Below are 22,098 nucleotides of genomic sequence, written 5' to 3' on the forward strand. Positions count from 1 at the left end.
TCTGATTTTTTCTTCAGTATACATGGAGGTGTATATCATTTCCAATTAACAGAAATTTTGTGACCAAAATTTGTTTTCTGTCACCTTTATGACTGTCCATACGTTCTCCGAAGCTTTATTTGGGCCTCTGTTGTTCAACCATTGTCACGAACTGCTAATAAAATTGGGAACTCAAAACAAATTCTTATTTGTTTCGGTTGCTTTGTTGGCCCTGAGAGTCTTGGTGAATTTACCAGACTGTTCTTTGTTAGGAGAAGAAGCTAGTCAGAGTGTCAGTGATTTGAAACCAGAGATAAGCAATTATTAAGGGTATCCAATTTTCAAGAAAGACAATGGAAAAAACAGTACAAATCATATAGGGTTTGGTGACAATTTAAGGCTGAAAATAGATGTAATAAGGCCACTACCAATAACTAGCAAGTGCACACTGAAGGAAATTGTCGTGTAACTGCTAAATCTGGTGTCTCTCCACCCAGGTTGTCAGAGCTGTGTGATGTGCTTATCTTTTTAGCTTCAGCAGTGGCTCACACAGATTAACTTGTCCAAATCCGGGACTTTGAAGATATTCACAAAGCCTCATATTTTTCAAATGTGCAATCTCCAGTCGGCGTACACTTGTCTCTGGGAGTGGTTCTGACTTGTTCCGCCCGGGGACCCTTGGCAGTGTCTGGAGATAATTCTGGTTGTCAGCTGGGTAGGAGGAGTGCGCTGCTGGCCTTCAGTTGGCAAAGGCCCGAGATGCTACTAAACTTCCCGCAATGCGCAGGACACGCCACCCCCATCACTCTACGAAAAAAATAACTTGCCTGAAATATCACTAGCCCTGAGATTGTAGAACCTTGATGCGCGGGAGGTGAGCTATTTCAAGATGAAATGTATTCGACCATCAAATTCTCTAACAGTATTTTTATCATTAGAATCATCTATTCTTTATGTTTAGCGAGAACTACACTTAGCTGTTATCCTTGGGATAAAAATTTCCTCTTTTAAATAGAAAAAAAATTTAGTTCCATCAATTGACAGAAAAGCATTAGCTAAAAAGTGCTACAGATGGTAAGTCGATGTAGTATATAAAATACGAAGGAGATGGTTGAATGAATTAATTTTAAGGAGATAAAAAAAAACTGCTGTAAACTCTTGAGTGGGATTGTTCTCGAGTTGTCATCTTTTTAACAAGGTCTGTTACTCCAGCGAGTCCCACGTGACCATGTTCAGGGAGTCCTGTTTCATTCCCATGGAAGCGTACTGAGATATTTAGGGTAAGATTTTAATCCTCAGGTACTCGGTGGCTCTCCGAGAATTCTTAGGACAGAGAGTGTCCAAAGGTGAAGTTGTGAGTTCCTTGGAGCTCAACAGATTTATTTCTGCTTCTTTATCTCTCTTCAGCTCATGACAGCATCTCACGCTGCTTGACTTCAAAGGCCTCTGTGTGCCCCTTGAGGGACAGCACACAACTCAGAGGCCCTCCTTGTGGAGCATTTGTTGGTGAACTCTTTGTTGGCAGTCCCAAGAGGGAAGCACTGTGTTTTGTGCATCTTTATGAATATTTATGGCCCGGGTTTGCAAATTACAAACAAAACACCTGGGGAACGTGTTAAAGAGCAAATTTGTCTGACCCCACCCCAGGAGGTTCTGAGTCAGTAGACCTTGGCTAATCTCTAGGAATCTACACAATTAACAATTATCTTGAGTGATGCTGGACCAGCGCTGAGAATCACTGATGCGTGATGTCTGGCAGAATGAGGAATGGCCTTGAGGGCACGATGGCTCCCAACTTTTGCATTATTTTTGTACCATGTGTTTGTATGTTACAGACATCCTGAGCTGCCTTTTCATAAGCCAGATTTTGGTTTTTCCTTCTTTTCTGATGAACCAACATGACGTAATCTATTCCACCATGACTTCCCTGCCAGTAGGTGCATGTGAATTTATATAATAGTATTTTTGCAGTTGTTTGTAACATTGCACTTTTGCCCTTACTACTTAATAAAACAGAAGAAAAACGAAAAATGAAAAAGATCCCCCAAGCCCACTACAGATGGATCAAAGGTGGGCCTTATTGGGCGTGCTGAATTCGAGGAGCCTTTAGCTTGCATTCAGCAGCCTTTGGACATAAGCCAGGAAGAGACTGGTTTGATTGTGGAGAAAATGAACAAGTATAAAAGGAAGTTAGAAATGGTATCATTCAAGAGTGAGTCCGAAAGTTGAGGCATAATTAGGAAATGTAAATCATCTTCCAAAGTGGAAATAATGTTTTGCTACAGTGGATATATTTATGCGTACCTTTAGCATGCTCAATTTCTAAAACACTTTCTGAAGCATGCACAAGAGAAAGGGGTGGCCAGTAGTACAATGACAGCCTATTTTCTGCACTCCTTATGGGAACAGAGTGACAGTTACTCCTGCTGTAATTACAGTCCTCTGGCGGTGATCAAATTTTCAGGGAGACAGTTGTCTCCTCCATTATTCAGACATGGAGTGAGATGTTGGTAAGACTTCTTTGTGTCAGCCACAGGACTGGAAATGTTAATTTTCATGGTGGGTTCACTATCCTGAGAATGAGTTTATGTTTGAACTTTTATCAGTGGCTCTCACAACTTGGCTTCTTAAAGTTCCTTAGTCTACTGTTTAATTAGACTGTGGTCTGACAGCAACAGGAGGAGCACTGGTATAGAACAGTTATTAAATTAGGCTGTAATTCTAAGATTTTGCTTAATTATGTCTACAACTCTCCATGTAAATATTTTAAGTATTTTATTTTGAAATAGTTGTAGATTTATATTCAGTTGTAAGAAATACTATGCAAATCCTGTACCCTTTACCCAGTTTCCGTGTGATAACGTCTTCAAAACCATAATGCAACATGATAACCAAGATATCGACATTAATACAGTCAAGACACAAGATAGTTCTCTTGCTGCAAGGATTTGTCTTGGTCCCCTTTTGTCGATAAATCCGCTTCCCATCCCTAACCCCCGACAATCATGGATCTGTTCTCCATTTCTGTAATGTTGTCATTTCACGAATGCTATAAATGGGGTCAATATAGTATGTATCCTTTTAGGTTTGTCTTTCCCCTCCATCCCACTCAGCATAATTATCTGAAAACTCATTCGAACTGTTGCAGTATTGATAGTTCAGTTGTTTTTGTAGCTAAGTAGTATTCCATGATACGGATGTACCACCTTAGTCCACTGAAGAACATGTGAGTGTTTCCAGTTTTGTGCTGATCCAGATCAAGGTGCTGTGAATGTGTATGTTCAGATTGTGTGTGTGTGTGTATGTGTGTGTGGGGGGGCGGGATATTCACATTTCTCTGGGATAGATACCTAAGAAAGCAACTGTGGGTCATATGTTGCTTGTTTAGTTTTTAAAGAAACTGCCCAGCTGTGTTTCAGAGTTCCTGTACCATTCTACATTCTGACCAGCAAAGTGTAAGAGACCCAGTTTCTCTGCATCCTTTTCAGCTTTTGGTGGTGGTATTATTTTTTTTTTCAGCCAATCTGATAGATATGTAGTAATATTTCCTTGCAATTTTAATTTACATTTACCTGGTGGCTAATAATGTTGAACATTTTTTCTGTGCTTCTTCTTCATCTGTGCATCCTCTTTGGTGAAATGTGTGTTCATTTTGTTTGTTTGGTTTTTTTCTTCCTTCCATTTTGTCATTGGTTTGTTTGACCCTTTATGTTGAGTATTAGGAGTTCTTTATGTATCCAGATACTAATCCTTTGTCAGATTCATGGTTTGCAATCATTTCTCCCCAGTCTGTAACTTGTCTTTTCATCCTCCTAATAGGGTTTTTCACAAAACAAAAAGTTTAAGTTTTGAGAAGGTACAGTTTGGCAAGTTTCTCTTTTATGGATTATGCTTTTGGTGTGAAGCCTAAGAATTCTTTGTCCAGACCATGATCCCAAACATGGTCTTTTTTTTTTCCTTCCCTAAAGTCATATAGTTTTGTTTTATATTTAAGTCTATTTTGAATTTAAAATGAATATTTTAGGTGAAGGTGTTTGTTTGTTATGCTTTTTTGTTTATTTGACTTTTTCCCTACAGATATTCAATTATTCCAGTGCCATTTGTTTGAAAGGTTACCCTTTCTCTGTTGAATTACTTTTCTGTTTCCATCTCCGTGCTTTTATATATCTTGTAAGTTCAATAAATATGTGAGATGAAAGCCAATAAAATCGATTTTAATTGTACTGTTTTACTGGTACCTCTGGATATTTAAGAAATAATAGTTCTCTTTCATTTAGCTTACAGTATCAATTTTTGTTAAACAAAACAAAAATAAACAAAAAATGCTCTCTTTCTCATGTCATTAGAAATTCCTTCTGAAATTTATTTCAAGTGATATACCTGTGGTATCCTATAGAAATGTTAACATACGTATTATTGGTGTAGTATAATTTCCTATGTGTATTGTGTGTACTATTCGTACTAATACATTTTTAATGCAATGACTACCTATATTATCTTACAGATGCGTACATCTATATTGTATTATATATATTTGTACCACATACTTACTTGTGTAATAGAAGTCTGTCATTAACTTGGTCCTTCCTTATTATTTGAGGCTTTAGTAGTTTCTATTTATTATTATTTAAATAATAATAGAATTATACATTCAAAAGGATGAGGCATATGTCTTACCCTCTGTATTCAGAGCAAAACTTCAACGTGGAGTGGAGTTCATGTTCATTTTACCACCCCAAAGAAAATGATTAATGAATGTTTAGTTTACTGAGTGAAAAGAGAAAAAACAGAATCTGTTCAGCATTGCAGACAAGTAGTAGCAAATCTGAATTCCTCATCCACCTGCCAGTTACTAATAAAGTTGTAGAAGGCATTTAAATTGAGTATGGTTTGAATGGCCAAATGTTTTATGTGGACTTTTTGTTTCTTCTTAGTAGCTCAGAGGTTCTTAAGCTTTATAGTGCATAAAATTTATTTATGGATTGACTATACAAAGCCACATAAACATGGTACTTAGAAGGTGATTTAAGGATTAGGGAGATAATTGTGATTGGATACTTACGCACATGTCTGCACTTGAATTAAGAATTCCTCTGTCAATTTTGGGCTGCATTTGGGCTTTTTCATTAGGATAAATTCTTTTTCTCTTCATATTTGTTGTCAAGTGGCCGTTAGAGGTCGCCAGCAGAATTTAAGAGTGCCACTCAGATCTCTGCTATCTGTGAATATTATCATTAATGTACATCCTTATTAAATTTTGGGTTAAACCATCTCATTTTATTTTGTTTATGGAGAACATTGTTTTTCATTTACTCACTAGCTCTTTGCACTTTCCTCTCTTTGGTATGATTAATATTTTAGTGTCTAATTTAGTCTATATTGGTTATTCCAATCAAGGTAGCTTTGGTTGCTGGGATCAGAACTCCATTCAGCCTCACTCAGTTAAGAGTGATGTTGATGGTGGTGGGTTGCAAGGGATGCAGATGATTTCTAAGAAAACCGGAAGAAGTCAGCAACAGAAAGATTACAAAGAACTAGAATGTCTCTTCTGCCTGGAGGAGAAGTTGTCTAGTTCTTTGTACCAGGTTCCACTGCCTAACTATTAGGCACATGATTCAATATGGTCACCAACCTCTGTTTATAACCTACTAGGGTTGACCTCTCAAATCAGCCTGTGCCTCAGTAATCTGAGTATCTGGGTGGGGCGTTCTGAGGGAGAATCTGGTTGGTGTTGATCAGTCTTTAGCTAGTCTAGTGTCTGGTCCAACTGTCCAACCTCAGTTATGAGGGATGTCATATGACACGTAGGGGCCGTCTCTTTCTAGGGCTGACAATGAAGTCTTCAGCATATATTGGGCCCATGGTTTCCATATTTAATTGCATTTGAAATAAGAGCATGTACCATGAATGCCTATATTATTTGTGCTAATATGGGCTTTTTGTCTCTGGGACATTTTCTGAAATGTTGCTACTCATACTGTTATTGAAATGTTAAGAAATTTGCCTTCAAATATTCATTTTGATTGGATTCCAGTTCTTGAATGACATAATATGCCTGTTGTGGAAACAATTTTGGGGTTTAAAATTTTATTTTCCCAAGGTAGCCTCAGGCTTATGGATTATGCACACTTTACAGGTGAAAACCTCAAAAAGAAAACATTTATATGCAAATGCCAGTAATATCTGACTCGGTGATGCTGAACTCTGTCTTTGTATTTCTTCCCAGATATATCAGCGATGCTGGCTAGTATTCAAGAAAGCTTCAAGCAAAGGTCCGAAAAGACTGGAGAAATTTTCTGATGAACGTGCTGCATATTTTAGGTGTTATCATAAGGTAAAACTTGATTGTTGTGGCTTTCTAGAGATCTGTTCACAAATAGGTAACCCGAGTTCATTGAATCTGAAAACTTGTCTGGATCATTTACCAGAAGTACAAATAATACTTTGTCCAAGGACAAAACATCTCTAAATTACTATTTGTTAATTGTTTAAGATAATGGACCACTGTAAAGTTACTCTTCTGAATTCCTACTATTTGTGTTGTTTTTCCAATGTGTAGTGTAGAAATCACCATGTTCTTTTTGAATTTTCAATTTGTGTAGTAAACCCAACTCCACCATTGAATCCCCCTCACAGTAAAGATTAAGTCTCCATGTATCAAGCACATCTAGTGCCTGAAACAGATTAGATCCTCATTTAATGCTTGAAATGTGGGGTGAGCATGAGGGGAAGAACCTAGAAAACAGATGAATGGTGAAGGAGCAGGAAGTTCTGCTCATTAGTTTATTTTTTTTAAGCTTGATGACTAAATTTCATTCAGTCTTGCAATTTGAACAATGGTCGTCAGCTTTCCTCGCTAAAAATAGTAACTGTGTATTAAAATACATCCTCTGGGAGTAGAAAATGAGGGAAAACACAAGACATACTTGGATTTACAAATTAACTATGTCTTTCTCTCTACAGGGCGATGTTTTTCATGGCCCTTGTTAATGGGCAGCCTGTGTCTTTTCTCTTTTCATGAAAATTTATAAAAATGCATGGTTTAACCTCTTTTCCCCCCAAGGTGCTGTTTTCCATTTTGGGAAAACACTGCCCTTGTCTATGAAGGAATTATGTTTACTTTTAGGACAGAACATTTTAATTGTTTCAGTTTTCAGTCTTGAGATTCTGATCCTTATTTGATGAGATTCTGATCCTTATTTGATGAGATTTTGTCAGGAGTGGGGCTACCTGCCGTTTAAAATTTTATGTGAAACCAGTAGATTCCTTAGCACAGAAATTTGGCTCGGTGATGGAAAGTGAATAATCTTTCCTTTTTATGCAAATTCTCCACAGGTGGCAACTTTATGACTTCTTATTAAGGGGCTGTTGTTGACACCTTGGTTTATCCAATAATGAAAAGCAGTAGGGCAAGCTGTATTCCTTTGCAATTCAGAGAAATAAAGCATATGCCATGCTTTATAGGCACATCTATACATACATAAGGGGAAAAAAAAGCGGTCAGCAAGACTTCTGAGATAAGTAGGGAAGGGAGTTAAGAATTATATCTTCCATGTGAGCTCTTTCCTCACCATCTCATAATGAAGTTTCATATTCCAAGGTCAGCTTCCTTCCCAGCCTACCATTAACGTAAGGGAGAAGGAACCAAAGGAAACCTCTTTAGGAGTCTAGAATTTCCTCCATCATTTCTCTTCCCTGTGCTATGCATTTACACTATTCAGATAAGGGTGTTTGTCCTCAGGCAAGAGTTGTTGGGTTGCAAATCTATTACATAGGAGCCGTGATCCAGGAAGCCAGTGAGAGCACACCATTGAACCCTTGCAAATAACCTTGAGCCAGTCTCAGTATTTCTGTAACACCTGAAACTCCTGGTGTCCAGACATTTTGGACCAGGTGTATTATGTCCCAGTTATCCCACACGTACCCAGTATCTTTGCTAATAATAAGGTGGTGAACAATGATATGGGAATGGCTTGCTTCATATTTACTTGAGAGGCCTTGCCTTATAAGGGAGCTCAGAATGCCCCAGGGGTATTTGGATTATCTCTAGGACAGAAGGAGAGCCTTCTCCAGGTTTCTGTTCCTTAAATGATCTCCATTCCTTCCCTCCACCTCTCAGGTCCATCAAATCCTGGGGACCAGATTTCCTACTAATTGACTGTTTTCTATTTCTTTCTTTCTTTCTTTCTTTCTTTCTTTCTTTCTTTCTTTCTTTCTTTCTTTCTTTCTTTCTTTGACAGAGAGAGATCACAAGTAGATGGAGAGGCAGGCAGGGAGAGAGAGAGGGAAGCAGGATCTCTGCCGAGCAGAGAACCCGATGCGGGACTCGATCCCAGGACCCTGAGATCATGACCTGAGCCGAAGGCAGCGGCTTAACCCACTGAGCCACCCAGGTGCCCCTAATTGACTGTTTTCTTCATTGTTCTTTATTTCCTTCTCATTATAATTAACAAGGTCATCTAAAGGCTTCATCTCCTAGGTGGCCAGAAGTTGTGGTTCCGCATCAGCTCTCTCTTGAGAACCTCAGCAGGCTGTAACTTTACAGTTCACCATCTGTTACCACATGATGGCATGTTTGTGTCACCCCAAAATTCATGTGTTGAAACCCAACCCCCAGTGGGATGACATTTGGAGATGGGGCCTTTGGGATGTGGTCAGGACGTGAGGATGGAGTCGTCATGACTGGAATTAGTGCTCTTATAGGAGAGAGCCCAGGGAACTCCCTCCTTCCTTCCTCCACGTGAGGACATAGCCATCTGTGAACCAGGAAATGGGGCCTCACCAAACACTGAATTTGCCAGTGCCTCTGCCCTGGGCTTCCCCAGCTCCAGAACTGTGAGAAACAAATTTCTGTTGTTTATAAGCCATCCAATCTGTGGTAATTTATTACAACAGCTCCGATGGACTAAGACACCATTATACCCTTGACTTGTCTAGTCATTGTGTGTGACCACTAATGTTGATCAGTCCTTTCTCGTTTTGGTAGAGTTCCAAGTAGAGCACAGAAATCCCTGATTCCTCACAATCCTCTATAGCGAATACAGAAAAATAAAGAAATAGGCTGTGCTTTGTTTACAGACCTTTCCATACCTACGAGGAGAAAAAAGATAAGTGAGGAATACTTTATAGGAACCCCCCAAATCCAGTCCGCCAGCAAGTGGTCTTGGCTCCGTGTTCAACATGAAGAGAGGCTCCAGACACTCTCACAACCTCTTTTGCTACCACTGTGGTCCAAGCCACTGGGCTGCCTGATGGCTGGCCCTCCACAGTGTATTTAAAACACTCATCACATCATGGTCCTCCATGTAAAACCCTCAGCCAAGTCCTTTTTGTAATGGCCTACACGGTCACATGATTTGACCCCTTGTCCCCCGTTTTACCTTGTCTGCTCAGTCCTCCCATCCTACTTTACTCTGCTCCAGGCACCCTGGGCTCTTTGCTTTCCTGAGAGCATTGTGTGCGTGGTGTTTTCCTTTTCTGGGATGCTCTCCCCACAGATATTCATGTAGCTCATTTCCCTGTGGTGTTCAGGTCGTTGCTCAAATTTCTCCTCTAAGAGAGGCTGTTCCTTGATCTTTTGTTTAAAATAGAATCCTTTGGCACACCCTCCTATTCTGTTTTTCTCTTCAGCACTTATCCCTACATGTACGTTTGTTTGGCTGTTTCTTACTGTCCTCCCTACACGACCACCATAAAATAAGGTCTACAAGAGCAGATTTTGTGGGTGTTTGTTTGGTGGGGGAGTGGGGGAGAGGCATGGCTCACTATTTAGTGATCATTGCCTAATACATAATAGACATATTTTAAACTATTGGTTGAAAAGCAATGAATGTCATCAATAGATGAGATAGAGTACATGCAAATGGCTTTGTGTCATATTTTTATTTAGCTTACCAAAAGAAGTCTGTACTTGAGACACCTGAAGCCAGGAAAAGGAATACTTGGTTTGAGGGATATGGGGTAGATGTGATGGGGGCAGAAAAAGCCAGGGTTGGGAAGTTTTGGGAGGACAGACTCAAAAGTAAAACCAAAGTGGATTGTAATGATCCCCTCTGAATGTGAACCAAGGTAAGGGAAGATTGAGGACAAACTTGTCCTACTTCAGACTTCTACCTGCTGGTTTTGGAATTTAATATGTAAATCTTTGGGGACTGTGGTAAGCCACAGTCTCTTTCATCTATAATAATCATTAACCAAAGTTCAAAGCATTAGAATGGAAGAATTATCTACATTAAGCCTCCAAACCCTTGATGAGTTCCTGTAGCCATTCATCCTCCTTACTCTCTCAGATCTGATACATTTAGTATTAATCTCTTGGGGCATATAAAAAGCAAGAATAACTCTGCAATATGCATTTTTTATCTAAATGCTGTGTAATTTATGAATCTTGATAATAAAATACTGAGGTTATAAGTAACATGCTGTGACCAGATTTCTGAATTTATTTGCCTATAAATAAAGCAATTTCTGAAAGAAATGAGGAGCTGTCCATTATGCTATTTGATCCGTACAGAGCTGGTGTGGCATATGTAGCCACAATCCTCCTGGAGGAAAACTGTAGCATTTATGAGACCATAGCACCTCCTTCATTTCATTCTTCGAGATATTATTAAGAAAAAAAAAAAATGCTGTGATACCTGGGTGGCTCAGTCTATTAAGTGTCTGCCTTCGGCTCAGGTCATGGTCCCAGCATCCTGGGATGGAGTCCCAGGGTTCCTTGCTCGGCGGGGAGCCTGCTTCTCCCTCTGCCCCTCCCCCTGCTTGTGCTCTCTCTCTCTCGCGCGCGCGCGCTCTATCAAATAAATAAAATCTTAAAAAAAAAACTTTAAGAAAAATGATACTTTTTTGCATATCCGATTTCTAGTAGAAGTTATAAAACAGGAAATTGACTGCGGAATTTTAAAATTTGGTGCCTTCCTCACTGAAAATGTAGCTAAGGAGGAGCTCATGAAAAAAAATTAGAAAATAAATACATAAATAATGCACATACAGAGCAATTCATTTTTCATTTCTTTACCTCTTCTGTGACATTACCCTCAAGCACCACAGCTGTCAAAGATGGCTGTGAAATTGATTAACTGTAATTGCAACAATATTAATACTCCAGTGACTTTAAATATGCTTTCCTACCTTCTTGTTAAAGGCAAGTTCACTGTTTTCATTCAGGAAATCAAAGTTGCTCAACTCAACCAGAAAAGGTTGAGCGTTTCTATGAATAATTTTACTTTTTCAAGACGAGTGACAACTGGGAGGCCATCTAAGTGGAAGGAAGACTGTCTACTGTTTTTGAGACCAAGCCAAATGGTGGGGTGGGACCTATGCCAGACCCAGATTTGGGAAACCTGCTTTCTAATCCTGGCTTTGCCACCAGACACATATGACTGTTGTTTCATATGTTGTTGCTTCACTTGTGTGTAAGGGTGATCTCTGTTAAATGATAAGCTGAGGCATATTAAACATTTTAAGAGTTTACCTGAGCAAAAATTGATTCAAATTGTGCAGCACCAAACTGGATGTGGTAGGAGTCCCCCACCTAGAGGAGTTGGGGAGGGTCTTTCATAGTGAAAAGGAGGAAGCAAAGTAAGGCAGTTATTGATTGGCTGTAGCTTAAAGCCTAGTTATCTGTGATTGGTTGGTTGTCCTTAGCATTTGGACATCATAACCTTGAGGCATTTATAGGCTCAGGATTTGGTTTTCTCCCATAGGCTCTCAGGGCATGAGAGCCACATTGGTCTAATGGTCTCCTTTTTTAATTAATTTAACACCTCCATGACAAGTCCCGTCATGGTTTCTCCATCATCACACATGGCTGAGCTTGCAGGATTCAGTTCACTTTGGGCCAGAAGGACAGTTCTAACTGATCATCTAATAGAGTGTTTCCCAAAATGTATGCCAGAGACTGTGAAAGAGGAGGGTTCCAGGAGGACGAGGGTTCTGTGGCCAAAGAAGTTTGGGGACTGCAACATTTCCATCCATTCTTGAGAGTCATAATCCACCGTAGCTTATCAGAGGCTCTAAGGAAGCTTAGAATCTGGACACCTGAGTAACTTTGAGTCATCATTTCCACAGTAACGGGGCCATGGAGCTCCCTTTTTTTATATCGTGTGTTCCATGAAACAAAGACATTTAATTCTGAGGAACACAGTTGTGGATATGTATGTCACCTTGTTTATTATCTGTCCACTTGGCCTGTTATTATTTCAACAGTGAGCATCTGGGCATGGTCATTCCTACTCTACTGAAATCACAGCATTAACTTATGTATCAAATGAGTACATGCTCATGAATGTATCAGAAAAATGAGAGACGTTCTCACTGCGAAGAGTAATCACCGTTATTATTTTTGTCAGAGTAATGTGTTCTGTCATTCTGTCCTTCTTAAGTGAGCAGGTCACTTTCCAGCTCCCCAACCCATCGTCAGACCTTATTCTTGGTTTATGCAAAAGTAGGGTTCCAGGTTCTTCACAGTAAGTTAACATCTTAAAAATTATTTCTCTGAAATTTCCACCAGCTTATCACTTTTGTCTGTTTGTCTGGGTCAGGGTTAATGTTTTCTGTACTAATGACTCGTTCTTGTTTACTTGGCTTCTCTCTCTTCTAAAACTTTCCCTCTTGTGATGGAGCTGTCTATAATAGATCTTTTCAAAATCTTACCATATATCAAAGCATCTTTTTTCGATATTCACTCAACAGCTTTGGAGTCATTCCCTCTTTGTGCAAGAAACTACCTACCAGACCCTGTTCTAGAAGCTGCCTTCACTTGGGCCATTGAGGGCATGCCTCTTCACATCCCCACAGATTAAATTGTAGGTTATTACTTGGAAGCTTTCCCAAGATAGTAAATGCTTCCATACTCACATTTCTTAGGTAAAGGTAGAATGGATAGAAGGGGTTAACTATGGTATCCAAACTACATCTTCCTGTTTTAAGTACTCAAGGACGTAAAAGTCTGCACCATTATGCCAGAGGCTCCTGAAATATGTTCAAAATTGAATGAACTATCTTTCCTACCTGAGCTTGGTCCCTTTCTCTAGTTCCATGCCTCAGTGTAAGGCACCAGATTCACCTAGATTCACCCTCTTCCTTACTCCCTCTCTTGTCTAGTCCATCACCATGTTTGCTCACACTCCTGCTGTTGATCAGATACCCTTCCTTCCGTGGTCCATGTGGCAGACATTAATCAATCCTTCAGAGTCTCTACTATGTCTTTATGTCCCCGTGACTCTTCCTGACCCACCCAAAGGTAGCCTGTCTTCTGGGCACCTTCTGCCTGGATGCACTGGTCATATTGAAAGCAGTGATTTGTTTTCATGCTGGTGGCAGATTCTGTCTGGTTGGTGCTGACCCCTTAATCATACCCTTTCTTCCTTGGTGATGGGCAGCTGATTTTTAGCTGGACACAAGGCTACCCAAGGAAAAGACCCCTATGTAGTGAGGTATGACCAAATGACTAAATCCTGGCCCGAGTGTAATCAGGGAAAGTGATATTTCCTTCATTTCTTTTTCTTTCCTTTTGATTAGGAAATGGACATTAGCCATCTTGGCCCACAGTATGGAAAAGACCATGGGTCGAGGATGGCAGAGCACCAGGACATGTCCCATAAAAGTGTAAAGGAAGATGTTGAGGGCTGGTCTGTTCTCCCTGACACCTTGTGTCCTCATCTGGTTCAGGCTACAGTAACAAAATATCATAGACAGGTGACTCATACAATAGGCAGTCACGTGGTTCTGGTGGTTATAAGTCCAAGATCAGGGTGCTGGCATGGTCTGATTCTGGTGAAGGCCCTCGCCTGCGTTTCAGATTGCTCACTTCTTGGTGTGTCCATATGTGGTGGAAGGCATGAAGGAGCTCTCTGGATTCCCTTCTATAAAGGCAATGATTCCATTCATGAGCACTCCACCTTCATGATGGAATCACTTCTAATACCTTCACGTTGGGCATTGGGTTTCAACATATGAATTTTGTGGGGACACAGATACTCAGTCTGTAGTACCACAGAACATCAGGTAAGCCCTAGACTCTCTGTTTCTCTCATGTGACAGGAGTAACTCCTGTCGTATTCGGACTTCATAATCTTGGATTTTCTCTCATGTGCAGCGAAGAGCTGATAGAGTTTACCCTCGTTGGTAGAGACAATAGAACACATTTTCCTCATTGCCCAGTGCACTCTGGGTAGGGAATTCCGTGACCACCAAGAGGACCTGCTGTGATCCTCTCTGTTGAGTGTGATTTCCTTGAACTGTGCTTTATTCAGCTTTACGTGTCCTTGGGGCCCACCACAGTGTTTGGCACAGTGACTGCTTTTGATCCCAGGGACACTGAGGGTACCTGGGAAATGATCTGTGACCTACTTATGCTAGTACCGCATAGTGGAAATGTTAGGAGACCCTTTGGTATTTGGAGCATAAAAAGAGCTGTGTGAATCATACCAAAGTCTCTGTCATTGGAAATTGCTGCATGGTTTTGTCCTACAGAGAAGACTAATAATAATTAGTCTAATAATAAAGACAGCCCTGTCACATTTGTACAGATATTTAATTTTTTTTTAATTTTTAATTTTTTAAAGAATTTATTTATTTGACAGAGAGAGGTCATAAGTAGGCAGAGAGGCAGGCAGAGAGAGAGGGGGAAGCAGGCTCCTTGCTGAGCAGAGAGCCTGATGTGGGGCTCGATCCCAGAACCCTGAGATCATGACCTGAGCCGAAGGCAGAGGCTTAACCCACTGAGCCACCCAGCTGCCCCCAGATATTTAAATTTTTAAAAATCTATATAAAATAACACACAGGATTAAAAAAATCAAATGATACCGAAGGGCTTATGATAAAAATTAACTCTTGTTTCCTTCATCTCTCCCCTCCTATTGTGGGCTGAATTATGTATGTAATTCCTGTGGCTATGGCCTTATTTCGAAATAGGGTCTTTGTAGACGTCATCAGTTTAGGATGAGGTTACTGGGTTTGGTGTTCTGGTAAGAAAAGACGCAGACATACTGGGGAGGATGGGGGCAGAGATTGGAAGGATTCCGCCGCAAACCAGGGGATGCCAGGGACTGTGCCTCGGCCAGAAGCTAGGGGAGAAGCCTGGGACAGAGTCTCACTCAGAGCCTTCAGTAGGAAGCACTCCCACTGACGCCTTGATTTTGGGCTTAGGCCTGCAGAGAGAAGACATTGCTGATGTTCAGGACCCCCAGTTTGTGATGTTTGTTACGGCAGCCCTAGGAAGCTCATGCACCTCCCCAGACCTAATCAGCACCTTCGTAACTTCCTTTCATTTTCTTGGTAGCTGTTTCTGTAACTCTAAATGATATGTTTATCTCTCTATTTTGTCAACCTCCTACATTATGAACAGATTCACCACGTTAGGAAGTCAGTGATGTGGCTCAGGTATACAGTCCCTCACTGGCTCTTTCCTTTTCCTTATGAACGGTGGTGATTACATTATTTTAAAGAACTACCGACTATATGTGCAACATTCAGTAATACACTTAAACGTCTGTGCCTTTCCCCATTAATGCTGGGAAGAACTTCTTGACACACAACCTCATACGATGAAGGTACCGTTGCCTCCACCCTTTGCTTGTCTCTGCTCCAACTTGCTGGGTTTTCTTCGCTTTCATATTATCCAACTCCAGATTATTGCTGCCTTGGAGAAAGGGGAGCCCACGGTTGTCACCCATTCCACTCTTTCAGAGGAAACTGGAAATGCAGATCTTTTTGGTGAGAACTTCTAACATGTAAATGTATTTGTAAAATACAGCAAAGACCAAAGTCAGATGTCTCTCTGGGTTGCCCTGACTTGTAGGCTTTCCCACCCCATTTTTTTTTCTTTTTTTTTAGTCTTTAAGTTACCTCTTGGGTAATAGTAGAAGGAGAACATCATCATCTTGCGGGAGTCCGCATGAGACGGTGTACTTAGTAGGTTGACTGTAGCATGCATAAACTGCAAAAAACTGTCATATTTTGTGATGAATATAACATCTTACTTTCTTTCAGTTATTTACATTGGGCTTAGGTGTGTGTCTATACACGCACACACACACATACACACACACATACACACGCGCACACACACACACATGCACACACACACATACACACGCACACACACATGCATATATGCATTGTGATGAGGAACTTCGCAACACTTCAGCTACAATAGTATTTTCATCAGAGCCACACACATTCATCACGAGGTATTATTTTAGTCCAAACACCCATTAAAACTGTCAAAGATAGGTTTATTCCGTATATGGCCCCTACAAGAGTAGAGGAAGGCAAAGAGAACCAAATCAGAGAGAAGGAATAAGTCTATCAGGTAGTACAACCATGCGTGATTCAGGACTGAAGGTGCCGTCAATCCAAATTGTTACACTCAGCATGCTGTCTGCCCTGGGCATTGGGTCCCATATCACCTGTGAGTTGTAAAACAAGCTGGTTTCAAAGTGATGGCTCCGAAGGAATTTTTTTTTTTTCTTGAGGCTTCCCAACACCCTTAGAATCATAATTAAACCCATTGCCATTACCACAAACAAAGGCCTTGAGTGATTCTGTTCCAGCACACATCTCAGACTATCTCATGACACTCATCACCTTGCTGAACTTTTGTTCCACCTCAGGACATTTGCATCGGCTGTTCCTTTGGTCTACAAAGACTTTCCCATGGTTTCGTCTCTTATTTTATTTTAATTTTTTTTTAAGATTTTACTTATTTATTTGTGCAGGGAGCACAAGCTGGGGGAGTGGCAGGCAGAGGAGAGCAAGAAGGAGTCTCCCCACTGAGCAGGAAGCCCAATGCAGGGCTTGATGCTAGGACCCTGGGATCATGACCTCAGCTGAAGGCAGACGCTTAACCACTGAGTGATCCAGGAACCCTCTTACTTTAGATATTAACTTAAATATCATTGCCTCAGAAAGGCCTTATTTGAACCCTCCGTGCAAGTCTGAATCACATTTCTTATTAAATTCATAACATTTAACACTGTTGAAAGTATGTCATTCATTTATTTCTATACTTGTTTGCTGCTAGTTAACAGTATGCCCCAGGAACACACAGACAAGATCCTGTCTTGTGTGTTCAGCTCTGTCCTCAGCATCTTTATCAACATAGGGAATATAATAAGCATTCATTAGATGTTGGTTGAATTTGTGGTAGAAGGGAGAATACAGTACGCCATGGGTTTTGGGACAGAAAGGCTGTCCATTACACTTAAATTTTGTCTTAAGTTCCTAATCTACAACATGGGGAAAAGATAATAAGACTAGCCTCCCAAGGTTGTGTGAGGATTTTTTAAAAATAATGTAAGGTGGGCACTTTATACTCTGTAAGCCCTTTGGAATAAATCATAAATAACATCTTTAAATAAATGCATGTGCTTTTGGACAGTACCATTTAATCTAGAGGTTTTCCTTTGATCATTATAATAGCTGATATTTATTAAGGCCTTACTTTGTCCCAGTCAGCACTGAACAAAATTCTTCAGATATGTTAGTTCAATACAACAGCAGTTTTATGAAGCAGAGAGTCTTATCATTCCCATTTTACAGATGAGGAAGTTCAGGATGAGTGAAGTGGAGGCACATGCTCAAGATTATACAGTTGGGCAGTGGCAGATTTAGATCTGGATCCTAGGCATTCTGGCTTCAAAGCGCACATTCTTAACACCCATGGCACACTGCCTCCCTGCTGTAGAGTCTTTAGTTCAAGTACTTTGTTTCGCTAGCCCAGCATTTAAGTGCATAGAAGAGCTGTTCTCACGGAAGCAGGAGTGGAGGTTGGAGTGGGGAAGAGAGATGCCCACATTCATTCTTCCCCCACTGGTCCTCATGTTCCCAGAGGCTCATAGAGATATTCCGGGGAACACATTTGAAAATCATCTGTTTACATTTTTCAGTGTTACATTTTATTTTGAGATAATTGTAGATTTATATGCAGTGGTAAGAAATAACACAGAGTTAATGTGTATCCTTTATCTGGTTTTCCCCAGTGGTAACATTCTGCAAATCTGTAATACAGTATCCCAGCTAGGATCCTGACGTTAATACGATCCACTGATTTCATTCAGATTTGCCTGGGTTTACCCATACTCATGTGTGTGCGTGTGTTTATTTCTGTGCAGTTTTCTCACCTGTGGGCTTAGTTAAGAGAGAGAAGGATTTCGTCAGTGAAAATATCCCTCGTGTTTCCTTTTGTAATTACATCTCCCAGGTCCCTACCCAGCAGGCACTAACATGTTTTTTATATTTTTTTTCTTTTCAAGAATCATGCAGTATATAACCTTTTGAGATTGGCTTTCTTCAATTACCGTAATTTCCTTGAGATTGATCCAAGTTGTGTGTATCAATAACCCTTTTTATTGCTGAGTACTATTGCTTAGTAGGGATTACCACAGGTTGTTTATATTCACTGATAGAAGAACATCTGGGTTGTTTCTAGTTTTCAGTTATTACCAATAAAACTTTTATTTCTCTGGGATAAATTCCCAAGAGTGCAATTGCTAGATCATATGGGGTTGTATCTTTAGTTTTATTAAAAACTGCCAAACTGTTACAGAGTTGCTGTGCCATTTTACATTCTCACCAGCAACATATGAGTGGTCCAGTTTTTCTGCATCTTCACCAGCATTTGGTGCTGTCACTGTTTTTTTTTTTTTTTTTTAAGTCGTTCTGTTAGTGATGTCTAATGTTGGTTTTCATTTGTGTTCCTTAATGGCTAATGATGTTGAACATATTTTTATACAGTTAACTTACCATCTGTATATTTTTTTCTATGAAATATCTCTTCATGTGTTTTGCCAATTTTTAACTATTGAGTTTTGGAAGTTTTTATTTTATTTGTTTTTGGTTTTGAGGTTTTTTGGTAGTTTTTTTTTTTTTAAATATAGTTTAGATATGAGTCCTTTGTCATATATGTGGTTGCAAATAATTTCTCCCATTCTGCAGCTTATCTTTTCATACTCTTAACAGGGTCTTTTGCCGAACAAAAGTTTTAATTTGGATGATGTCCGGTATTTGAATTTTTACCTTTATAGAATATGCTTTCATATCAAATATAAGAATTCTGCCTAGCTTTAGATGCTAAACGTTTTCTCCATTTGTTTGTTTGTTTGTTTATTTGTTTTTCCCCAAACATTTTATAATTTTATGTTACACATTTAAGTCCATGAATCACTTTGAGTTTAGTTTTTGTATAAGGTGTCGGGGGTAGGTTGAGTTTCATTCTTTTTACCTATGGATTTCCAATTACTCCAATGCCATTTGTTAAAAAGAAAGAAGTTTAAAAAAAAAAGTTAAAAAAAATAAAATAAAAAGAAAGAAGTTTTTCTTTTGGCATTGAATTGCTTTTGCACATTTGTCAAAAATCATTTGGGCATATTAGCATGGATCTGTTCCTGGATTCTCTATTCTTTTCCGTTGAGCCATGTATCTATCTCTCTAGTAATACCATACCCTCTTGATTACTGAAGATATGTAATAATTTTTAATATTGGATACAATTATTCTCTTGTCTTTTCATAAAATTTTAAATAGAGCTGATCCGTGTCTATAGAGAACCTATGTTAGGATTTTGAGAAGAGTTATATTAAACCTGTATACCTCAAATTGTGGGCGAACTAACATCTTTTCTGTATCGTCTTTCACTTCATGAACATGGTATGTCACCCCATTTACTTGATTCTTTTAAAATTTCTTTCATCAGCATTTTGCAATATTCCACCTCCATATCCTGTGCATGTTTTGTTAAGTTTATACCTGATTATTTCATTTAATATCCATGAGGTTTGAAGTCTTTTTGGTTTAAATACTTAACTTGTGTAAACCAGTCATTTCTGACCTAGGACCTGATAAAACAATCATGTCATTTAAATGACTTTTTTCTTATCCCACAGTTATTTGACTTATCATTTGAAATGATTAATTGTCCTTGCATTTTGGATAGAGTCCCCAGTTTTTGAGAGTTTATGAAAATTTAATCTGCTTACTCTAACACTGTTAGTTTGTTTGACTTAGTTATATTGTTAAGAAACACACATATACATATACACATACCAAAATAAGGATAAGACAAATAGAACATTAAGCTACAAAGTTCATTGTTTAATAAATACTTCCCCCCCACCCATGCATATATATTACATGAATTTCTTAAAAGCGTGTATCTTTAGGACTTGATCTATATAGAAACACTTGACTATAATGGAGGTGCATACAAAAGCTCTCAATAAATGGCATCAAAAGAAAAAAGTGGGTTTTCTGAAGTTGGTGAAAAATTAGCCAAATGGTTTTGGGTGTGGAAGAAATCACAGAATGCTGTTTGCCAAATGAGTCACTAGTGAAGGAGATTTGTTGTTGACAAAGGATGGAGATCCACTTCCTCCATCTAAAATTTTTTGGCAGATTTCTTCCTTTTGTTTTTCTCGTCCTCTTTTTTTTAAGTTATAAACATCATGCAGTAACAAATTTAAACAATTCTGAAGTGCATGGAGTAAAAGAAAAGAAAAGAACCCTATCCTGGACCCTAGGCCCAATCCTCAGAAAAAAATACTGATAGATTGTGTACTTTTCAGACCCTTTTCTCTATATATACAATGAGAAACATATTCACACACATACACAGATAATATTTTTAAAACAAAAATGGAGTAATTCATTATATGCTACCCATATTTTGTTTAAGAAGATTGTAAATACAGATTTCCCCAGGATATTCACTCCTTGTGAACCTCAAGTCCTTACATAACTTTTAGTAGGAATTCCTTTCCCATTCAAAATATTTTGGTTTCCGAGATAAATGTTTTGGTTTATTATATTTATATAATATATATATTTGTTTATATTTATATTTATAATATATTTATATAATATATATGTTTATATATTTATTATTATAAAATATTTTGGTTTATGAGATAAATGTTTTGACTGTAATTTCAAGCCAGTAATTAGTGCTTACACCTCTTTAATAGCTCAGCAGTACACTTAAATACTGATAGACCCTAATCTGTTTAAAAATAACCAAATCAGTGGACTAAAGGGTTTCTAATATTTTGCTAATACAGATTCTATCACAGTGGAAAACTTGTGCATCTGTCTTTATGTACTCATGCTCTGATCTTTTTGGAAGAAAAGTCCTAGAAGTGATATTTTCGGATAACATCTCGCACCTTTAAAATGTTTGTAGCTCCTGCCAACTTGTCTCCAGATAGATTATCCAAAAATGCATACCCACTGACAGTGTAGGGAAGTGCCCTTCACTCCAGATTCCATCCTATCAATTTCATGGTCAGACTTCCCAGTTTAAGCACGTTTTTTGGTGTGTGGGGGTTTTTATTTTTAAGGAAGATGCAACAAATGGATCATTTCAGTTATTTCCATGGACAAATAAAGATCCCTTCCTCGGGGAGACAGTCCAAATTTATAACTCAGACAGACACTAGTCCAATTTATTTTAAGTGACCAAGGGCATGTAGGTATTTTTGGAAAGAATGGAACCATCTATATGGGGACTGGGATATAACTGTCTAGACTGGTTCTTTCTTAAGAAATCTTTTATGAAACATTTATTTAAACTGCCACGTTCAGGGTCCTTAGGGGAAGCTAGTGGGGAGGGATGTTTTGGATGGGGACTTTTGATTAGAACGGAGCATATCTCTTCTTATTTGCCTGTCCCTGCTTCCCGGCACTGTAACTTCAAACCATGGGTGCTTTTCCGGGAAAGACGATATTAAAAAAGTTAAAAGGTTTGGAATACGCCATAAGAGATTTTTTGGAGATGTGTAACAGAAATGTTTATTAGGGTGTTTTCAAGTACTTTGAACATTTTCAACAGATAATAATAATGTAATAACCACAATAATAATAGTAGTTATTTTATCAATACTTAAGAAAACATTATGGACCCAGAAATGGATTGTTTTCATGTTGCTTTTATTTTCAGAGACAATCCACAAAAGTTAAAGGGGCTTATGCCTCTTCATTTTCAGTAAGATAATGGCCTTAGCTTTTTTTTTTTTTTTTTTTTTTTGAGAATGAAGCAATTTGAAGCTTCCGCAGAGCTTTTCCATTTGCATATACAAAGTGAATTGCTTACTTAATTCATTCAGTCCCACAAGGGGAAAAATA

The 22,098-nt window shown here is 38.9% G+C and overlaps 1 protein-coding gene across 4 annotated transcripts in view; it reads left to right on the forward strand.

The window, feature by feature from the left end:
- Positions 1–22,098, forward strand: part of DOK5 (docking protein 5) — a 156,581-nt gene that overhangs the window by 63,185 nt on the left and 71,298 nt on the right. For 3 of the 4 annotated variants that reach the window (XM_047746338.1, XM_047746335.1, XM_047746336.1), the window contains exon 2: positions 6,206–6,313. In XM_047746338.1, the coding sequence (XP_047602294.1) occupies positions 6,206–6,313 (108 nt within the window). Of the gene's footprint in view, positions 1–6,205; positions 6,314–19,600; positions 19,630–22,098 lie in introns of those variants that run through there. The other variant, XM_047746337.1, reaches the window with a different exon arrangement.

This window comes from Lutra lutra, chromosome 9 (genome assembly GCF_902655055.1).
Source record: "Lutra lutra chromosome 9, mLutLut1.2, whole genome shotgun sequence".
In the NCBI taxonomy this organism is placed as follows: Eukaryota; Metazoa; Chordata; class Mammalia; order Carnivora; family Mustelidae; genus Lutra; species Lutra lutra.